At 40.2% G+C, this 20,122-nt stretch overlaps 1 protein-coding gene across 1 annotated transcript; it reads left to right on the forward strand.

Moving 5' to 3' along the window:
• The first annotated feature begins 1,910 nt into the window (after positions 1–1,910).
• Positions 1,911–19,855, forward strand: LOC139729809 (uncharacterized). Its single transcript, XM_071640740.1, has 6 exons — positions 1,911–2,010; positions 12,125–12,478; positions 14,073–14,621; positions 15,980–16,147; positions 17,953–18,028; positions 18,412–19,855. The coding sequence occupies exons 1-6, from the start codon at positions 1,911–1,913 to the stop codon at positions 19,853–19,855; spliced, it is 2,691 nt and encodes an 896-aa protein (XP_071496841.1).
• The last annotated feature ends 267 nt before the right edge of the window (positions 19,856–20,122 follow it).

The following is a 20,122-nucleotide window of genomic DNA, read 5'->3' on the forward strand; positions in this document are numbered from 1 at the left end:
TGCCGAAGTCGGAAACTTGACTGGCTCGAAAAAAAGAAAAGAAAAGTAGAAAATGTATAGCCCATAGCCCTTTAAATGTCAGCCAAATCCATTAGAGTGACCACTAACAGCATATCTTTATAACCTCAAAGTTCCTAGTAATTTTCACCGCGGCAGTCTCCTGTCTGATTATATCAACTTCTACGTGCTTTTGTTTTTGTTTTGTTTTGCTTTGTATTGCTTTGTTTTGTTTTGTTTTACTCATTAGGGAGCTAAGTAACCATATTGCAATACCTTAACGGTCATCATAATTGAATGGATAAACTTATTTCAAGATGGGTGTAAACTCTTATAAAAAGCTGATTTTGCCTGAGTGTATTCTCGCGCCTCTCGTGCCAGAATAGTGGAACGAAGGTTTGGGTGGGTTAATGTCCGCATAACGTAGTACATATTTGTGCTATAGAAAAGGAGGCGAAGCAGTACTGTTGTGAATGTAGAGTTCTCGGATGAGCGATTGTGGATTTCGGACGAGAATTCTTTTCTTAACGCTGTGTGAAAAAAAAAGTAGAAGAGATAGATAGAGAGGGAGAGAGAGAGAAGGAGAGAGTGGGAGAGAGAGAGAGAGAGATAAGGTTGTTTCCCTAAAATCTGTTCCGTTAATCGTGTGGCGTGACTTCGACGCGTAGTGTAGCCAGTACTTTCTGTGGAGAGAGCGGTGTGAGGAACCGATAAAACGCCATTGGAGCCAGTGACTGTACGTGCACGGTGCTGAGGGGCAAAGGGTTTCTTTCCCTTGAAAGATCTACACTCCGAGCTTGTCGACCTCCAACTCATAAACTTTTTCGATCTCGTTTCTCCGTTCTCGCTAGGGAAACCAAAACCGGGAGAGGACTATACGCTCTTTTCCTTACCACGCGGACGATATATTCTGAGGAATACATACACGTTATTGTGAATTGCATATAACGGCACACAGATTCATCGCTGTACATTCGTACGTTCTTCATACCCATTTGGTAAGGAGGACTGTTAACTTAATCTATACTGGAAACGGAATTGCTTTGTTGCAAAGTTGTTTTGGGAATTTGCTACCGTTTTCTTACACGTGTTTCATTTGTTTTTGCTTTTTGTTGCTGTTTTGTTTTATGCTGTGTTTGTCTTTGTTTTTGTTTTGTTTTGTTTGTTGTTTTTTTGTTGTTGTTTTTGTTGTTTTCTCTTGATATCATTCGCATTGTTTTTCATCTGAAGGATACTTTGTATACTGAGAGCCACGCATCGCAGCATGATTTGGCCAACTTAGTACCGGGAGTTTATCTTAACCGTAGATGACATTTTACGCTTTGAAAAAATGAAAGTGCCATTAAGTTGCAATCGATGGTAGTGTTGGAAACAACATCGCCAACAATAACAACATAACCTAGTAACCGCAACATCAAAATGTCATCTCTATTATTTTGCTGTCTCATTCATCCGCAGGTTCGGCAGTCTCGGGTGATAATGAATCCGACGTCTGCTACGCACGACAATCCGCTGCCAGCTTCTGTTGTGTACGAGGGCGACATTGTTTTGAAAGTTCACCAGCTCGAATCCCTATAAAGTGAGGGGTCCTAAGCCTGTGCACCGATTCCCTCATTTTCGGAGTGTAACACGGTGAGGGGAAAAAACACCTACAACGAGATTATCCGCTGGTTAAACTGTAATCCGACTTCATCGTCATAGCTAACGTTGAATCACCGATGATCCGGTCACCCCCTCACGCACAGACGTATTATTTGGACCAATTATGACGGAGGGACTTTGGCCACTCGTCCTGAAGTGTAATACACGTTTCCCCCAGTGCGCGAAAGGAATATATTCCCACAGGATCATATCTCACCCGGTATATATTTCTATCTCACGCGATTGCATAAACTAACACGTAAAGTTGAGCAATGCCTGCCCGCTGGGGTACCTGCCTTATCGCTGCACTTACGACCATCCTTACCCACGCATTGGTACCTGCCGTGGAAGCCACCCCTAACAACAACACAAGTAAGTATGCATGAGCACACTTATAACGGGGCCCCCTTTGTCCAAGTGGTGCTTCCAAAGTTTAGTGTGTGGATTATCATGGGTTCTCCAAACAAATCAGTGAAGAACTCAGTTGATGTAATTCTGTGCCAATTGCCTAAGTAGAGAGTATACAATGATACAAGGAGGAGGGGGCAAAACTTACATCAGACGACATGTAGAGATACCCCGTGTCTCCTAGGTTAACGAAAAGGTACATAGAGATACACAATTTTATACATGTTTTTGAACTACTTTTACTTCTGTTGCTGAGGAGAAGAACATAGCAAAATAAAGAACTGCAACTTACCGCACCTTCCTACTTATTAGATACGTTGACTGGGACTATACATTATAGGCCTACATAATTATGTCATGATATTCGATCAGTTGATCGTCAAGCGAAGCTCATTATAGTTAATTCCCAGATAATGGTTTCACATTCTTGGACATATAGTTTTGAGTAGTATATCATGGTTGTGGATTTCACAAAATTTCATTGTTAAACAGCAATTACACATTCCCTCCAACCTGTTTCTGATGTACGTTGAGGATTGTTATCATTTCCCTGTCTTATGGAGGAGGTAAGTCAAGTACACTTTCCTCACGCTGAAAAGATGGAAAACATGTGTCAATCTCTTTTTATGTTTACGTTGTTTCACCAATGTGATATAACAGAATATTGCAGCATTCTTATCCAGATATTGCCACCCATGGATTTATTCAAATATTTTGAAAAAAAAAATCCTAACCATTGAAGGGACTGATTGACTTCCCTCAAACTTCAGTAGTGCCTTCCACTTTAGTGCTTGTGCATTATTGAATCAAGAATCATATTTGTTGAACATGCCCTTTGCGATAGAGACAGCATCGATCAAATGCGAGTGTTATTTTTCTGTGAGATGTTCTCATTCAATTCATTTCATTTCATTTCAATTCAATTCATTTTACTCTCATATTTCTCACTGTAGTTCATATTGTGAATGATATAAGCACAAATCACCTAGGTTTGCCAAACCTGATCACAGCCTACTTAACAGAGAAGATGGGAAAAGAAAGAAAAAAATGTACAATTGTATAAAAATAAATCGCAACTGTGACTTTCGCTTCATTTGCTTCCAGAGTAGGGCATAATTGTATGTTTGTTTGTTTTTTATTTCGGCATAAAAGAGAATATTACAGCCATAGAACTGGTACTAGTTTGTCCAATTTAGGCTCAAAGCGTGGAAATGTGCAATCAAACTTCGTTTTAGTTCAATCACGTCTCCACATCTTTTGGGAGACACTCGTCTGCGTGTGCGATAATGTCGATATCGATTAAGGTAATCACGTTGTTCCAATTCGATTGATTTAACCTCTTCTCTGGTTTGTGATCCTCAGTGATCAACCTGCAATATAGCTTCTGATATTCACCATACATCTCTCCATGCTGACCTCGAAGCCTGAAAAGTTGTCAAACAGGACGTAGTAATGTCCAATAATATTCTTGGGGGTATGAAACCGAGCTGGCTTTCGGTTCGCTATGACTCATGAAACTTAAAAATCCCTACTTATGAAACCCACCAGCAGACGCATCAGTATGCTGTAGAAATGCATCTAACAAAAGAAACAAGCTTGAAAAAAAAAAACATACCAACATATTTGTTGCTTGAGCAATGGATTTGATTCGTTACGTCATTATTAGGCCAAATGTCATCTGTAAATGAAATTGACATGATAAATACTACAGTTGAGATTTTACAAACGTCTCATCCACATAGGCCTAGAGGTTTTGCGTCCTGTGCTATCCAGTATGTGTAAAGTTGTTGACATCCTTTGATAATGTCTTAGTTTTATCCTTTGTTCCCACTTGAAGCAACTTGATTTCTGCACGTGAAATGCTGAAATTCAGTGGGCAACGTATGACCATGTCAAATGAAAGTTGCAACTGCTTGCCACACAAGTCCTTCGATACACAATGTCAGAGAAGTAAACTTCAAAATCTCTGACAATGTCAGCAGAATTAAAATGTACTTAACGGACTCAAGACGGCTTTGCTCATAATCACAACGAAAGGTCAAACTGTGGTCACATCATATTTTGTAGTTTTACCAAGTCACCCCCTTGTCACTCAGCCAAGGTTCATAATTTTCATAGTATTTCCCTGTACAGGAAAGACGCTTCGATTCCGGAACAGAGTGCAAAAACTGTGACTAGATTGTGGTTCTTAGATTGGTATCTTATACTTTAAAAATCATCATGAACCATTACGAAAACAAAGAAGACATTCTTTTATGCTCAGCCAACATCCACATAGCCAACTTTGAATGTCACAGAAGAAAGCGTTGTCACATTATAACGAGTCAGCTAAAATAGTTTGATGTTGCTACTATATACTAAAAGTTAAAACCTTCAGCGTAGCTTTACCGGTCTCCCCCCCCCCCCCCCAAAAAAAAAAAAAAAAAATGATACCGAAATAGAACTGTAAATAAACATTTTGTGTAAAATGATTTGGCTGAACGTTACACCACGATTTAAGAGAATATGACCACTCTCCCTGGTGAAAAGACAACCCAACATGTTGACAAATAGGCGTTCTAACTACGTCCTTGAAGGCATTACCTAATCCCATGTCCGAGAGAATCTGATTGTTTGTATTTATATATAGCACACATCGGGATTTGGGAATGTCGCAGGGATGTAAAATGGAACGTTCCACTTGTCCACCATATCACAAACATTTTCTCATGACACGAAAAAAAAGGGGGGGGGGACGGGGACTTGATATACCTTATTGGCTTCACGCAAACAGAACAGTGGGAATGAAATGGCCTCATATTATATTTTTTCACCAACGACGGAAGGTGCATGCCTATCAAGCTCAGTGTTATTTTTAGTACGGACAGTGTAGACACAATATTATGATGATGGTGTCCATATCTCTCCAAGTGCATGGATGTTTGCAACATATTTGTGGCTTCGTCAACTACACGGAAGGAAAACATAGTTATTCAAATATTAGGAATAGGAATTCATTAAATCATCAAACGGAGAAGAAAAATATATGAATTCAAGAATCAATAGCTGAATGGAGAAACAAATATAATATGCTCATCAAAATGTCGTGATAAGACTATCATTTGCGGCTCAAAACCATTTAAAGTTGGACAGGTTTTGTTTGCATTCATTTCGAAGAAATAACCAGTGAAAGACTTGTAGTTGTTTGTTTTTTTACGAAATCGCCATTTATTTCACACAAAAAAGGAGGAAACTCAATAAAAAGCGTGATGGGCTATTGCCAATCTTTATTTTGCAGACGTCGTGTAATGAAAGCAAAAACGGCGTATAAAAACAATGTTCATCTTGATAGACGACCATAAAAAATGGTTCCAGTGTACACGTCACTCTATAATCAAAGTATGGAGTCTGTCACAAGTTACGTGTATACTTGTTATCATTTATTGTTACGATCAACATCAATTCTTTATCTTCTTATGTCGTCGGTTATATCATGAAAAAAAAAAGAAAATGGCAGTTTGATAGTCCATGCGTAGTGCGTTGACACCAGTCGCAACGAATTACACTGTGCGGAGTATCTCTTTGAGCCACCATTCTAGTCGAGGTTGGGATATTCTTGGGAATTGTGGAGTATAAAAGAGGTGGATATTAGGGCGGAGGGAAAGAAGGTGGGGGGGGGGGGGGGAGGGGTTATGTCATGGTGTCATAGGATGTTTGAGACATCGTGGAAAGGAATCACTTATGAATTCTGACCACGATATCACTCACAGGAAATCCTCCCTGCCCCCAAAATTGAATTTTCAATCTTCATGAAATAACTTTGCCCATGTACAGGCCCCAGACGAGAATTACCTGCCGTGTCCAATTTCATTTTAACCACAGCTTCTCCTATTTACGGCAGTGCTTTTGTTATACGCAAACATATTTCACTGAGTGGAGAGGATATATCTGATTTATATATGTATACCACTGCGCATCATCCCCACTGCACAGTATTATTGCGCCAGGAACATATTTTCTCAATTGTTCTGATTCCGTCAAGCGAAATGCGTACACAGGAAAGCTTTTATCTTATTTTCAGTGGTACATTATATTGGAAATCAAATATCAACTGTAGTCTTTGCGCAATGCGCAGATGAAAAAAAAGATCTAACACAAAAAAACACAAGCATTAACGGAAATATGTGAAAGATATCCAGTCATATTACAGCCATTATATCTCAGTCTAAAGACACTGACAGAATAGGTGCCACTATGAATGTTGCATTCTATGTGTCAGCACTGTTCTTTGTATTCTTTGTACTTACATTATTTTTTGGCATAAGATCTATAGGAAATAGCGCGTGAAATTCGTTGCCGCTCACTCTCCAACACTTCATGAAAAGTTGCAGCAAGCGAGTGTCTGTCTCTGAACGGTACAATTGGAAATCAGGAAGTAAGTTGCATTGACGTCAGCAAAATTTTATTTCTTGTTCAATCAAACAACATCTTTCAGATATGGCCAAGTGAATATACAAAACATTCTCCGAATACTTTTGTTTTTGTCTGTTTCATGTCATGTATCTTTCAGTCTCCCGTCAAAAACAAACAAGGCCATATTATATCACCATGAAGTATTGTGCGATCAAGAATAGAATATCCCGACCTATTTTCTGTTTTATCATTAAAAATTCCTATCATGTGGAAACTGCATTTTTGTAGTCTTGTTGACTTTAACGAGAAACGTTAAGTCAAACAAACAGAACAATAAAGAGTTTTATCAAAATTGGACGGACCAATATAAAACAAGAAAATGAAAATTTTATGGACATTGTTAGAATAAGATTATTATAATTGAAAACTTATTTAGAGTACGCTATATCTCAAATCGAAATATGTATTCTGTCTGCCAACTTTAAATGTTTCACATCAGTCCCAGGTGTATATATTTCTGTTTGGACGTGACATGAGAAATAGAAAAGAGTGGAGCAGAGACATGGAAGCTGTCTTTATTTCTGCCTTTCTTTCTTTTCTTATTTTGTTATTCCAGCACTAATGTAAATATTCAATCATATCATTCATTCATTTCTTCTTCCTTTTTCTTTAACTGAATGCAAGAACTTACCGTGATGAAAGCACAATCACGTGAGAGCTGTTATAAGAGAAAATCTTTCATATATAGAAAGTCTCTTTAGATAACTTACGGACGGTTGGATGTCCTTGACGCTGTTCGCCAATGCTGTGATTCTCTTTCATATCAGTTGGTAATTCTTATTAAAGTAACGTTCCTTTGAATTATTGTACTTTCAATTCTGTGTATAAGTTTTCAATTTGGAATGTCTGAACTCATTTTCGCAGCAACAAAGAGATAAGAAAGGAGTTTGAATGAAGTAAATGTGAAAGTGACTGCAATTATCAAGTTTTTTTTTTTTTTTTATTGCCATGCAGATATTGTAGAGGAGCCTTTGCAGATTAACATTGAGATAACTGTCAAAATAATACTCCAAATTGTGTCCAAATTTGCATTCCTCACGAAAATAGATTCACAGTTCTTAATGCACTGGTCAGCTAGTCGTAGGCATTCCTTTGGCACTGGACTGAGACACTCGAAGTACTTGAAACGAATTTCAATAAGTCACAGATTTGTCTAACCTTATAACAAACACTCCCTTTTCTCACCTTCTTCAGGAAATACAAATAAAGTGTGGATAAATAAACGTTCAGCTTCCACTGGGCCTTGGAACGTATTTGTTGTCGGTGCGTTCAAATCACGCATGCGCAATACACGCTCACTTTGCAGAGGCCTCTGGAATGAAGAAACCAAAATGCAATGCAGATCATTGTATATCTATTGGAGGGGGGGGGGGGTTGAGCAATATATCATGTATTATGATTATCATAACATCATAACGACATTTTACACCCAAAATATGCAATGCTAAATTGAAAACTTAAAGACTGTCACTCTTCCAACCTTTTTGTAATTAAATGTTAAATTTGACTCTCAAAATGTTAGATTTATTATTTCTGGACACCGTTTTATCAAAAGATGTAATCTGTTTTAAAATTCTCTATAATAATACGACACAGGCTGACATTAAAGGTATGACAGAAATCATCTATATAATCAATTATAACTCTTCATAATACAGGGCCCTGAAATGGTAGTTCAACATTTTGAGTGTTGAATATAGATATAGGAACTATACTATTTAGTATTTTGAGTGTTGTTAAGGAAAGGTTGGAGGCGTGACAATATTTTAAAATGTTGATTTATCATTTCACTTTTAGAATGTAGTGGGCTGAAAGGAGCTGCTTCTACTTCACTCAGTACTCCTGGAGACATTGAAAGTCTCATACAATGTCAAATGGAATAGATGAAATAGCTTATAAAGGACTTAATATAATATTAATATACATTCAGAGAGAGAGACGGAGAGATAGAGAAGGAGAGAAAGAGGAAGAGGGGGTAGAGAGAAGGATACATACTCACAAACGGACGTCACGATTGTGTTCTTATTGGCTGAACTATAGCACGATTCATCTATTTTGATAGTTCGCAGTTTTGCAATAATGTAATTATAGATGGGAAATCAAGACTTCATTGACAATTATACTTTTCCGTTTATGTAAAAAATAATCCAAAACAATGCAGTTATGCACCTCATGCGCTTTCTATTTGTATAGACAAAATTGTATCTGAAAAATATGCGTCTTTTCGGAGCATAAAAACAATGTCGCGTTGTGCATCCAAGATCATGCACTATAGAAAGCGGGTATCGTTATGTAGGTAGAAGAAGGATAATGGAGAAACGTCTCCATGTCTTGTTCTTTCGTACTGCTTTGTTCTCTCTTTTTTTTCGGTGTTGTTTTATGTTTCCTTGATTTTTATTGATTTCACTCTCAGACATAGATCAGACATAGATAAAACAATCCGTTCTCAGGTTCAAAGTATACAAAACCGGAGCAAGTATGGTTAAAGACAAGATTAACATAGTTTTTGCAGTATTTACTGTCACAATTTTCATTTTAACATCCACAATCAGTAATACATCACTTAAGATCCCGCCAAATAAACTTAACAACAAAAAACGGTTATAAATCAGTTTAAGTCCAACCAACTAAACAATAATTCTAACAAATCTAAAATATGCATACGTATTTATAAACACACACACGCACACACACACCTTCATACAGACGTACTCTCTCTCTCTCTCTCTCTCTCTCTCTCTCTCTCTCTCTCTCTCTCCCTCTCTCTCTCTCAACTCCCTCTCCCTATCTGTTCATCTCTGTCCATATGTTTATCTATGTTTATATTTCTATTTGTCCATCTGTTTGTCTCTATCTATCTATCTATCTATCCATCTATCTATCTATATATATATATACTATCTATCTATCTATCTATGCACACACACACACACACGCACACACACACCTTCATACAGACGTACTCTCTCTCTCCCTCTCTCTCTCTCTCTCTCTCCCTCTCTCTCTCTCAACTCCCTCTCCCTATCTGTTCATCTCTGTCCATATGTTTATCTATGTTTATATTTCTATTTGTCCATCTGTTTGTCTCTATCTATCTATCTATCTATCTATCCATCTATCTATCTATCTATATATATATATACTATCTATCTATCTATCTATGCTATCTATCTCTATCTATCTATCTATCTCTATCTATCTATCTATCTATGCTATCTATCTCTATCTATCTATCTATCTATATATCTATCTATCTATCTATCTATCCATCTATCTCTATCTATCTATCTATCTATCTATCTATCTATATATCTATTTATCATCTATCCATCTCTCTATCTATCTATATGTATCTATTTATCTATATTTCTATCAACCTACATGTCTATAACATCCATCTTCTGTGAATATCCTTTATAACATTCTCTATAGCTTGCTGATGTCGTAAAGGGCAGAGGTTTCTTATTCAAATCTGTCCTAACAAGTGGACCTTTATAGTCATAAGTATGAAGGCCTTCTGCCATATATAGCGTCTGAGCACGAATAAAAGACCGTACAGTTTGAATACCTTCTAATCACTGAAGGAAGGTCATATTAGCTAAAAAGAGGATTTCAAGACGAGTCGTTTCAGTTCAACCGCATAAATGCATCATTGGTTATTTATGGTGTGTAAACTGAGTCAGAGTTTTGTTTTGTTTCGTTGGGTTTTTTTTTTTTTTTTTCGTTGGACATGCAAATGTTAGACTGAAAATCCGATTCGAAGATGAAACCTTGAAGTGTTAGAAGAAGCGCTGGTTTAATATTGTGCGTGCAATTGTTAGGTGAAGAATCCCGGAAGTGACAACAGAAAGTTTCTTTTCCTTTTTTCACTTGTTAACTAATGAAATCCGGAAGTGGCATCACAAATATGAACTCTCCCCCTCCCCCCTTTAAAAACGTGACGCCGGCGGTGTTAATTCAGTCTTTAGGAGGAGACTGCTTGAAGAGAGTCGCATACGCGGTCTATCCGTTGAGTAAGAGAGTCATAACACTTAGGCATGCCATTGCAAGGAACCCACATCACTTCTCTTGTAAAGAAAATAGGGAGAAATCCAGGTGCAGTAATCAAACACACAAAAACCGGTTAATAAGCTCAACTGGGGGAGGTCTGCAGGTCGTAGTCAGTATAACTTCTTTTCGCTGAGGAATCATCGAGGAGCTTTGTGTGGTCCTTCAACGGTTCACACCCCGTGTCTTGATATGTCGCGCATGCATCCTCTTGTGGATCTTTTGGGAACCAATCAGTCTGGAAAATGGATAATTTACAAAATACATTGATTTCGAATATATCCAATTTCCATTTATGAAATACCTCATACTTACGAATCATTTCGACCAGTTCGGATAGACTTAAAGTGACACTTTGCCTATGAACTATGCGACACTCTTTTGAATACATCCAAATCATTAGTGAAATTATAACTAACATCACAGATCGTCAGTCGACTATACTTTCAGCGTTTTACTTTGTTTATTGCAGTACCAGATGTCTAGGTATACACAAATCTGTTGTCTGTTGTTGCAGTGTATCTTGCCAAATTCCCTTCAGTAACACATCATACAAAGCAGACTACGCGCACTGTGTACAAGCACACATAATGCACAATGCTTCGCTGAACCCTCTCAATACAACTACAGTTGTATTTCGTTCATTTCTGCATGCAGTACACAGTGCACAACAAATGCTGTAATAAAGGTTATTCTCTGACAGTTTAGAAGTGCCTACGGTCGAGGAAACTGTGTTCCGTGTCATGAACACTCAAAATACAACAACCTCCGTACGGTGAAATGAGAAATGCTTTGTATCGTAATCGCCCACCAGAAAAGTGAGTAAACTGCAGCTATACAGCGAAATTCCATCGCCCGGATATCGATCCGTTCATCGCGGAGATATAGAGCCATAACTATAACTCACGCTATCTTTTACAAGGAAATAATTATTCAACAATGCTTACACCTCTCCGCCTTTGATTGCGCACGAACGCACATGATTCGGAGGTAACGGATCCCATTGTCAGGTGTATTATACGGGGGCATGTCTAAGGGTGTGTCGACCTGTGAGGAATTGCTGATTCATTTTTTTTTCTGAGCCCTTGTGTAGGCTCCTAATTGTTAACCCAGAAATTCCGTTGGGAAATTTGCTTCAGAAATTATCATCTTGGGATCACTGAATTAGCACCTCTATACATTTCACCGACAATCCTATATCGGGGGAAAATTAGATGGGACTGGTTTGATCCTTTAAGTCCGCACATATTCAGAAAGGAGATTACAGAAATCTGCCAATTGTATACATTTTAAAGAGGAACTTTATTCTTCTATTAAAAAAACTCCAGTCTTAGAATTAGTTTTACTGATCCAGAAATTAAGAGGCTTTGGAAGCTTCTGTACAACGTATACAGGTATACAAGTGTATTTGTTATTGTCGTTTCAGCATGTTCAGTAAAGAGTGCTGTCCACATCTAACATTTTAAATTGTACAAGTTTATCTGTTTAACGCAAACTTCTCTCTTCTTTTTTGGCTTGATTTTCACCATTGAGTTTATTTATCAAATACAATGTTGCCACTGACTTGTCTCTCTAACAGGTCTCTACACATTCACGGGCTGCTTCTACGACAACCCCAACTACGATGTCCTACCCGACCTCGTCAACTGCACGGGCAACGACATCTATCAGTCATGTAGCGCCTGCAGCCCTAAGTACCCGTATTGCCAATCCGGTAGTATGACAGTGGAGTTGTGTTTCGACATCTGCGTCCGTCAGAATGCGCGCTACTTCGGCCTTCAGGACGGGAGCCAGTGTCTATGCGGGGGCGCGTTCGCGCGCTTCGACGCCCTAGGAACGCCTACGAGTGGGGGTGCTTGCGAGAAGCCGTGCACGGGCAACGCGTCCCAGAGTTGTGGCGGCAGCTTCACCCTGCGTGTGTATGAAATCCAAGGTAAAGTCTATAATCAAAAGTGATTGTGTATGCTTGTTTGTTTGTTTGTTTGTTCGGTTTTTTTTTGATTTGTTTGTTTTATGATTTTGTTGACTCTTCCGTGGTTTGACGTCCAATCCCATTGATAGCTAAACGAGTAATGATGCAACGATTGTGACGAACAAGTTGGTGTAGTGCTTGTCCTAAAAATGATATTATAAAATGGGCTTTAGAATCTCTGCAATCTGATTGGTCAATAATGCATTGACTTTTACTGATCCACATTGAGCCATGCGTCCGGTAAAATCCGAGTGCATGGCTCAAAAGCCTTATTTAGTGTTGATGGGGGTTGAATTTCATGAATTTCATGAATTTTATAAAACGAATGATGCACAGGCCTATTTCGTGGAGCGGTGAGATTTGGATGCTCTCGTTTAACTTTGGAAACATTGTTAAACAAACTCGCTGCGCTCGTGGGTTTACATGTTAACAGTTGTATCACGGATCCACTCTGTCCTGTGCATCATTCTGTATAGGATAAGAAGGGGGGGATACCGTGTAGCAAGTATACAGGACTCTTTTAAGCTAACCCATTATCATTCAAGAAAAGTATCCAGCGAGTATTATAAATCAATAAATGATAAAATGCAAAGATATCATGAATTGATATATGAGGTTTTTTGTTTGTTTGTTGTTGTTTTGGGTTTTTTTTCGTGCTTGGAGCTGCCACGTGATTTACAGAAAGGCATCAAAAGCTTTGCTTGATTTACCGGCATTGCATTATTGTGTCATTTTTTATATATATATATATATATATATATAGCGCCATTCTAAGGGGTACAAAGCGCTTTATGTCATAAACAACTATTATATCAGGCATGATAAACTTACATTAATATACAAATAAACAGAAACAGCAGTGTGAAATAACTTATAGCATTACTGAAATAAATGGGATGTCAATCATTTAATGTTCCTTGAACAATAATTCCTTGGATGATTTATTCGCTGAAAAGGGTAAAGTTCCATCATTGTAACAATTTATCTTCCCAACTGTTCAAGATTAAAGACCGTGACTACCCCGTCAATTCATCATTTAAACGGTTCACAGAGGCCCTATAATCGGCTGGCTTGCCCGTTTTGACGAGGTACTCCATTAGACGTTATGGTGCGGAACCGCTCAGTCCCAAATTAGATGTCTTCTCACGCAGGAATGAACGGGCTGCCTTCGCGTTAGGATCGCAATCGTCCAGAATCATATTCAGCGACATTTCGCACTTTATCATGTATGGAAGTACATCTGTATCATCAATACGTGGACTACGAATAACCATCTTCGTAATACATTATTGCTGTGTTGTCTTAAGTTATCTGTATTGAAACTCGTTTTCACCTGTCATGTCCGCTTTTCATGCACTGAATTCAAGAGAGCAGTCGCGCTTTGTATTTACTCTTTGACCCTGAAATAATCAAAGGCAGCAACTAGAAAAAGTCAATAATGTAAATTGTTCTGTCGTTTCTACTACTATTTTTGTATTACTATAGCATCATTGTACCTGGCGTGTGAACAGTTTGGTCTCATTTCCCCTATCTTACTTCCGTATGCGCCTATTAGAGTCCACTTCCGATTGCTTCCATCCGGGATATCTAAACGTCAGAGAGGACCATTACCCCCCTCTGGGGCGGACAGAATTCGCCGTGAATGATGTCCTGGACTATGCTACAATCTGCCGAGATCCCAGCGTCTTGGCTGGGGACTCATCAACGATCTCCTGTAACGGCAGTGCGTGGTCAGCGGCGCCACCGCCCTGCGATATTCGCTGCTCCCGTCCGGACATGATGCCCTACGTGTACTTTGCATATGGGACCAACGACAGCTACGGGATCGGCGAAACGGAGACCTTCCTGTGCACGGGGAACCTGACAACTTTTCAGGCAGAGTGTACCAGTGTGGGATTGTGGGAGCTGCCAATCGATTGCCCGGTGACGTGCCCGGATCCTTCGCCGACATTGCCGATTGGTGGCGCACTCGATGCTTCCGCCACGAGACAACATTACCCCGTTGGTGTGTTACTGAACTTCGAGTGTGACGACGCAGCACTGAGTTTCACAATTGCCTGCGGAGATGACGGTAGTTGGAATATCTCTGGAATAGCATGTCCCAGTAAGTGCGCATGAGTATTGTCATTACCGAAGTGCATTTCGATAATTCGATGATGATAGTGATGATGATGATGATGAAGATGATGGTCGTCACCATTGGTCATCATTGTTCGTCATGATCGTCATCACAAAAGTATACGAGAATCTGATGATGATGATGATGATGATGATAATAATAATGATAATAATAATAATAATAATAATAACAATGGAGGTGGTGATTATAATGATGACGATGAAGAAGGTAATGGGGATACTCGTCGACATCATCCGTCATCATCTTCATCTTCATCATAATCATCCTCTTTCATCACCGTTATCAGCATCATATTCGTCAACAACATGCTCATAGAATTGTATCTGTCATTTTCATCTGATTCCCCTCTCCCCTCTTTTGTATTGTGTGCATTCTTCTGTCTACTTTTTTCCTTATTCATTCTTCTCTTTTTCGTTCTTCTTCTTCATGATCATCTTAATCTGTATATCTCTTACTTTTGTTCTCTCCCGCCTCATCATTCATCATTCCCCCGTTTATTCCATTGTCCTGTTCTATGATCTGTTATGATTTATGGGCGCCCCGTGGTGCAGACCCCCCCCCCCCCCCCACACGTACCGCATACGCGTTCCCGATTTTTCGAGTGAAGGAAAAATGCAGCAGGAAGCACATCTTCTGTGGTACATTCAGCATGAGAACATCCCTAGATATATTCCTTTCAATGCAGGTGCTGACACTCTAACCCCCTAAATGAAGGAAGAGTGCCGAGGTGAAGACTTCACCGAACCACTCCTTCATTTAGGGGGTATTAGTTCTCTTCCAAAATCATGTAATAGGGGGCAATTCTGCTGGCCTCCCTTCTAAAACCCTAAAATAGGGGGGTAATTTCGATGGCCCCCTTCCAAAAGCCTGTTATAAGGGGTCAAAATCCTAACCCGTTTCCTTCTGTAAAGGGGTATCTCTTGGAATCTGGAACAAGCATAATTACGTGTATAGTTGCCCGACTGAGTTGGGAGGGGGGGGGGGTGGCATGCAGAGGAAGAGGTTCTATTCTCAGCAAACAGATCCTGAATCTGAATCCTGGGCAACACCTATCATTGCATAAACCAATTTAACCAAGGTATCCATCTTGTCCCAAATTAAAAATTGTTACCTAGTGGTAACATGCAGAACTTCAATGATTGTAGGTTAACTTTGAGAAAGAGCAGAATAAAAACGACTTAATGAGTATTAAAATGAGAACAACTGTCATTGATATCGATATCGTTATACATTGGTCCACCTGCTGTCGAAGGCAGTCTGACAGTTCATCTACACGTCGGATGAAATCATACCTGTTATGAACTCGCTCATCCTTCTTTCAGATACGACCCAATCGACACCTACCGCGTCCAGTGAGGGATGGTCGGCAGTCACCTCCCCGATGTCCCCCGTGGATCCCCGCACGATGTCAAAGGTCACGGTGTCAACCGGAACCACCACTGCCCTCGGAGTCCCCGGCGAAACAAACGGTCAGACAAGAGGCGGTGCAGGTGAGCGCATGTTGTGCCGTTGGAAAGTTTCCTGTTATAGAATAGTAGTCTGCACAGCTGAGATAAACGGTCTGTGCTCGCGATAAGCGCTGATAGCCTTATAGAGAGCCACCCTTTATGACGCATTATTTTCAACGTCGTTTAGACCTTCGTCTCCCCTCTTCAACTCAAATAAAATCATCATAATAATGAACTGATTTGAATCTTCTTGATGCCGATTGATTGGTAAAACAACACTTGATCTGAATTGATTTAAAGATATGTGCATTGTGCGTAACAGGGTGGATTGCCTTTGATTTATTTTTCATTTCAATGCCATACGTCTGTTTTCGTACAGCATTTAAATGTCATTGTATTTAAACAAAGAAAGTTTGATTGCTGATAATGGAATGGATGAACCTTCGTGCGTAAATATCACAGATTAAAGGGAAGCTATACTAAAACAAGGAGCATGAAGTCAGCTTTAACCGAAATGTCACTCTCTTTAGTGGCCAAGAATAGATGTTTCCTTTATTCATCAATGCACCCAAAACGAGCTTGCAATCAGACGGATAGTCTATTTACGTCATTCAACATGACCCGCCCACGAAAAAGGATGCAAACAGAGTTTGGAGAAAATTTCCCTCGATGCATCATCGACCGGTTTCCATGGTGACCTGTAAACAAGCAACTCGTTTCACAGTGCACCACAGGAAACGCAGCCATTTGGTGATTAGCTGTGTTTAAAGGAGAGAGAGAGAGAAAGAGAAAGAGAGAGGGCAAGAGAAACGATAGCTGAGAGCAAGTCAGCTTATTGCGATGATTTCTCAGAGGGGGAAATCTACTCTATCTCGAGCGGAAATATCAATATATATTTGAGGAATGATGCTTCCGGAAGTGGTGATGAATGACCCAGAGGTTAAAGACTGGCGCATATTACCTTCTTGCCTTCCGAACTAGAATCAGGTCATAACCACTTTTTTGTTTTTTCGTCTTTCCTTCACCTGAATAAGTGACAACTCTTTAATCTAGTAAAGAATGACATTTCTATTTTCTTTCCCTCATTGTCGACTAAGAAAAATGAGGGGAAAGAGACGAAACGGATCTAAATCCTAATTAACAAACGTCAAATAAAGAATTGGAAAAAAATGGCATGAGATAACTATTGTTATAACATATTATGATATAGTTCAATTTAATTTGATATGGGGGGGGGGGTGGAAGGGAACCAAAAATTTAGGGCCAAATTTTTGGCTTCTTCTTGAAAACTCCATGACAAATTTTCATCAAAAACGTCAAACTTGGCAAGGTGTATAGTATCTCAATTTAATTCAACCTATGTTACCTCAAGATCATTTGTAATTTTCTTATTTTACGTTCTGTCGAAAAAAGCCAAGAGAATAAACTGAAATTCAAATGATATTAAGTGATATGCCGCTCTACGATAGGATAATACTTGTAGTCTGCATAATGTAATGTTTTGTGTGACATACAACATCATATTAAATTCTGCTATGCAAGTGTAATTCTGATTTATAAATCACAATAAACACAGATAAAGGTTGAAGGCGTGTTCCTGCTGTAACAAAACTAAAAATGGCGTCCTAACAAACATTGAAAAAAAGCCAGTGTTTCTATCCGAGGTGAATACTCCTCGAGCATATAATATTCACCAATTACAGTAAAACCTGTCTATAGCGGCCACCGAAGGGAAACGACAAAAATGGCCACTAAGACAGGTTTGACTGTATTTCGTCTGCATGGAAATTAGGCCTTGGTTGTCCCCTTCGACTAATCTCTAGTTTCATGCTCTGTTCACGTTCCAGGATGGATCATCGCCGTCGCGGTCGTCATTCCACTTCTCGTGATCATCGTCCTCGTCATTGCTTGCATCTGTTACAGGTGAGTGACAGTTTGGGTTGCCAGGGAAACTGCCGTAATTACAGGAGGTTTTAGTTTTCGTTACCTGGCGAAGACAGATCTTTAGGATAAAGTGTCTTATTTTTTTTTTTGCCTTTCTAGTTGCTTTTTCTTTTTGTTTGGGGGTAGGGGTGGGGAGAAGATGGAAATCGGGTGGGGGGATTGTGATCATCTTGGCATAGGTTGATGTGTGTGTTTGTGTACATGTGCGTCGTCGTCGTTGTTGTTGTTGTTGCTGCTGCTGTAAGCCGCTTGGTAATTGTAAAAAAAGGAGTAAATGATTCAAGCACAGATAATATGTTGAATAAAACAAATAAAAGTTGTATTACTTTGCTTAACCATGATCTATGTCCCATCCTACACAGGAAGCGAAAGGAGGAAGAAAGCGACGTACCGCAAGTTGTGCTCGGTTACATTAAGAAAACTGGAACGTTAGGTGGAACTCTCAGACGCAACAAAAATTTGGATGTCGATGCTACAAATAACATAGAAGGGGGGTCCGATACATCCAAGAGAGCCACTCTATCCAATTCCCTCAGTTCAATAAAGCGCGAGTTCGTCAAGCGCGTGACACTCAACCGAAACCGTCCCGATCTCCCGCCGAAGAAGAATCCAAAGAGATCCTCATCCCAGCCCGTCTCTTCGGGAGCACCCGAAGGGATCTACGACAGTCCTCGGGAAGTGCGAGCAAATTCGAACGTATCGCGAGGGAAGTATGACAACGCGAACAATGCGAGTCGTCCTAGTCTATCGGGTAAAAAGGCATCGACGCTTTCGACGGTTCCGTCGTTCGACAACGAAGACGACGTGTTCAAGCCTGATGCAGGGAGCGATGGACGTGCCGGGGACGGTGGACTAAGGACGAGCAAGAGCAACGAGATGCTGGACGCACTCATGATGGAATACGATGGGAGAGTGAACCTCGGTTTCGACGACGTCGAGTCTTCTGCGAGATCATCACCGTCAATGGGTTCGATGGCGAAAGATTCGCCCATCACGGAGCGAGCCGTCGTGCACGCAGTAAGCCCTCTGGCGAAACAAGACTCTACGGATCTATCCAACCCTCAGCCGGAAGATCCATCTGTAAATGGGTCAACTGCGGACAGAGCGGTAGATGAGGTTTCACCCCACCGATCTGGAGGAGCGGAAGATGTTATCAAGTCTAAGTCCATCCATCTGTCGCCGCTTGAGGTCGATGTTCATCACGAAGGGGATACGCCACGTGGAGATGACCCCAGGGACAAATCCCCGCTCTACGCTAGCATAGGCGATCCTAACCTATCCCCTTCAAAGCCAGAGATAGATGACACCAGCAAAGACCCAAATGCACAAGGTGGATCCGAAGTTAACGGGACGCCAGAACCACCACGCGATACCTCAGCTGGGTCCGACGATCAAGGCACGCCAGCATCGCGAGGTACCTCATTGTACGACACACTTGGGAAACCCAAACCGTTACCGCCTGATCTCAAACGCAGGCTAACTTCGGAATCGATCGTGGATGGTGATGAGAATCGACCTCCCCCACTGACAATAGACACGTCCTCAAATGGCGAGAACCAGTACATGCCTATGAACGGTCAAAAGAGTGTTCCCGGCCCGGAATCACCGCAGTACGCGTCCTTGAGTGAAGTTCGGACGTCGATAGGTGGGAACAGTTACCCGGAGGTCACGAGTCCCTTGTCGCCCGCGACTTCTCCATTAAATCACGGGTATGTTAACGTGGGCCGCGGGAACATGACGCCGAGAGCAAATCAGGAATTTGTTCACCCGAGGCGTCCCTCTCTTCCTCCGGATTCCCCCGTATAATGAACATGGACTCTTCCAATATCTAAAAGGAGCAATCCACCACCAAATGCTGGTGCTATTAAAAGGGTGATGTTATTTATTACGTGTATAAACATTTTTATCTATATGTACGAAACAGTAACAACGACAATGTCTGTATAATTCATGAACAGTGACATGCAGCACATCCGTCAAACTCTCCACAGTTTCTCTTTCTCTCTGAGATTTTGTTTTTATATCGTACAGAATGTTTTATACTTCATTCACATCAGTTTTTTTTTCTGTTTG

The sequence above is a fragment of the Diadema antillarum genome, unplaced genomic scaffold, assembly GCF_040938485.1.
Source record: "Diadema antillarum isolate AM-2024a unplaced genomic scaffold, OU_Dant_1.0 scf00000020, whole genome shotgun sequence".
Lineage (NCBI taxonomy): Eukaryota > Metazoa > Echinodermata > Echinoidea > Diadematoida > Diadematidae > Diadema > Diadema antillarum.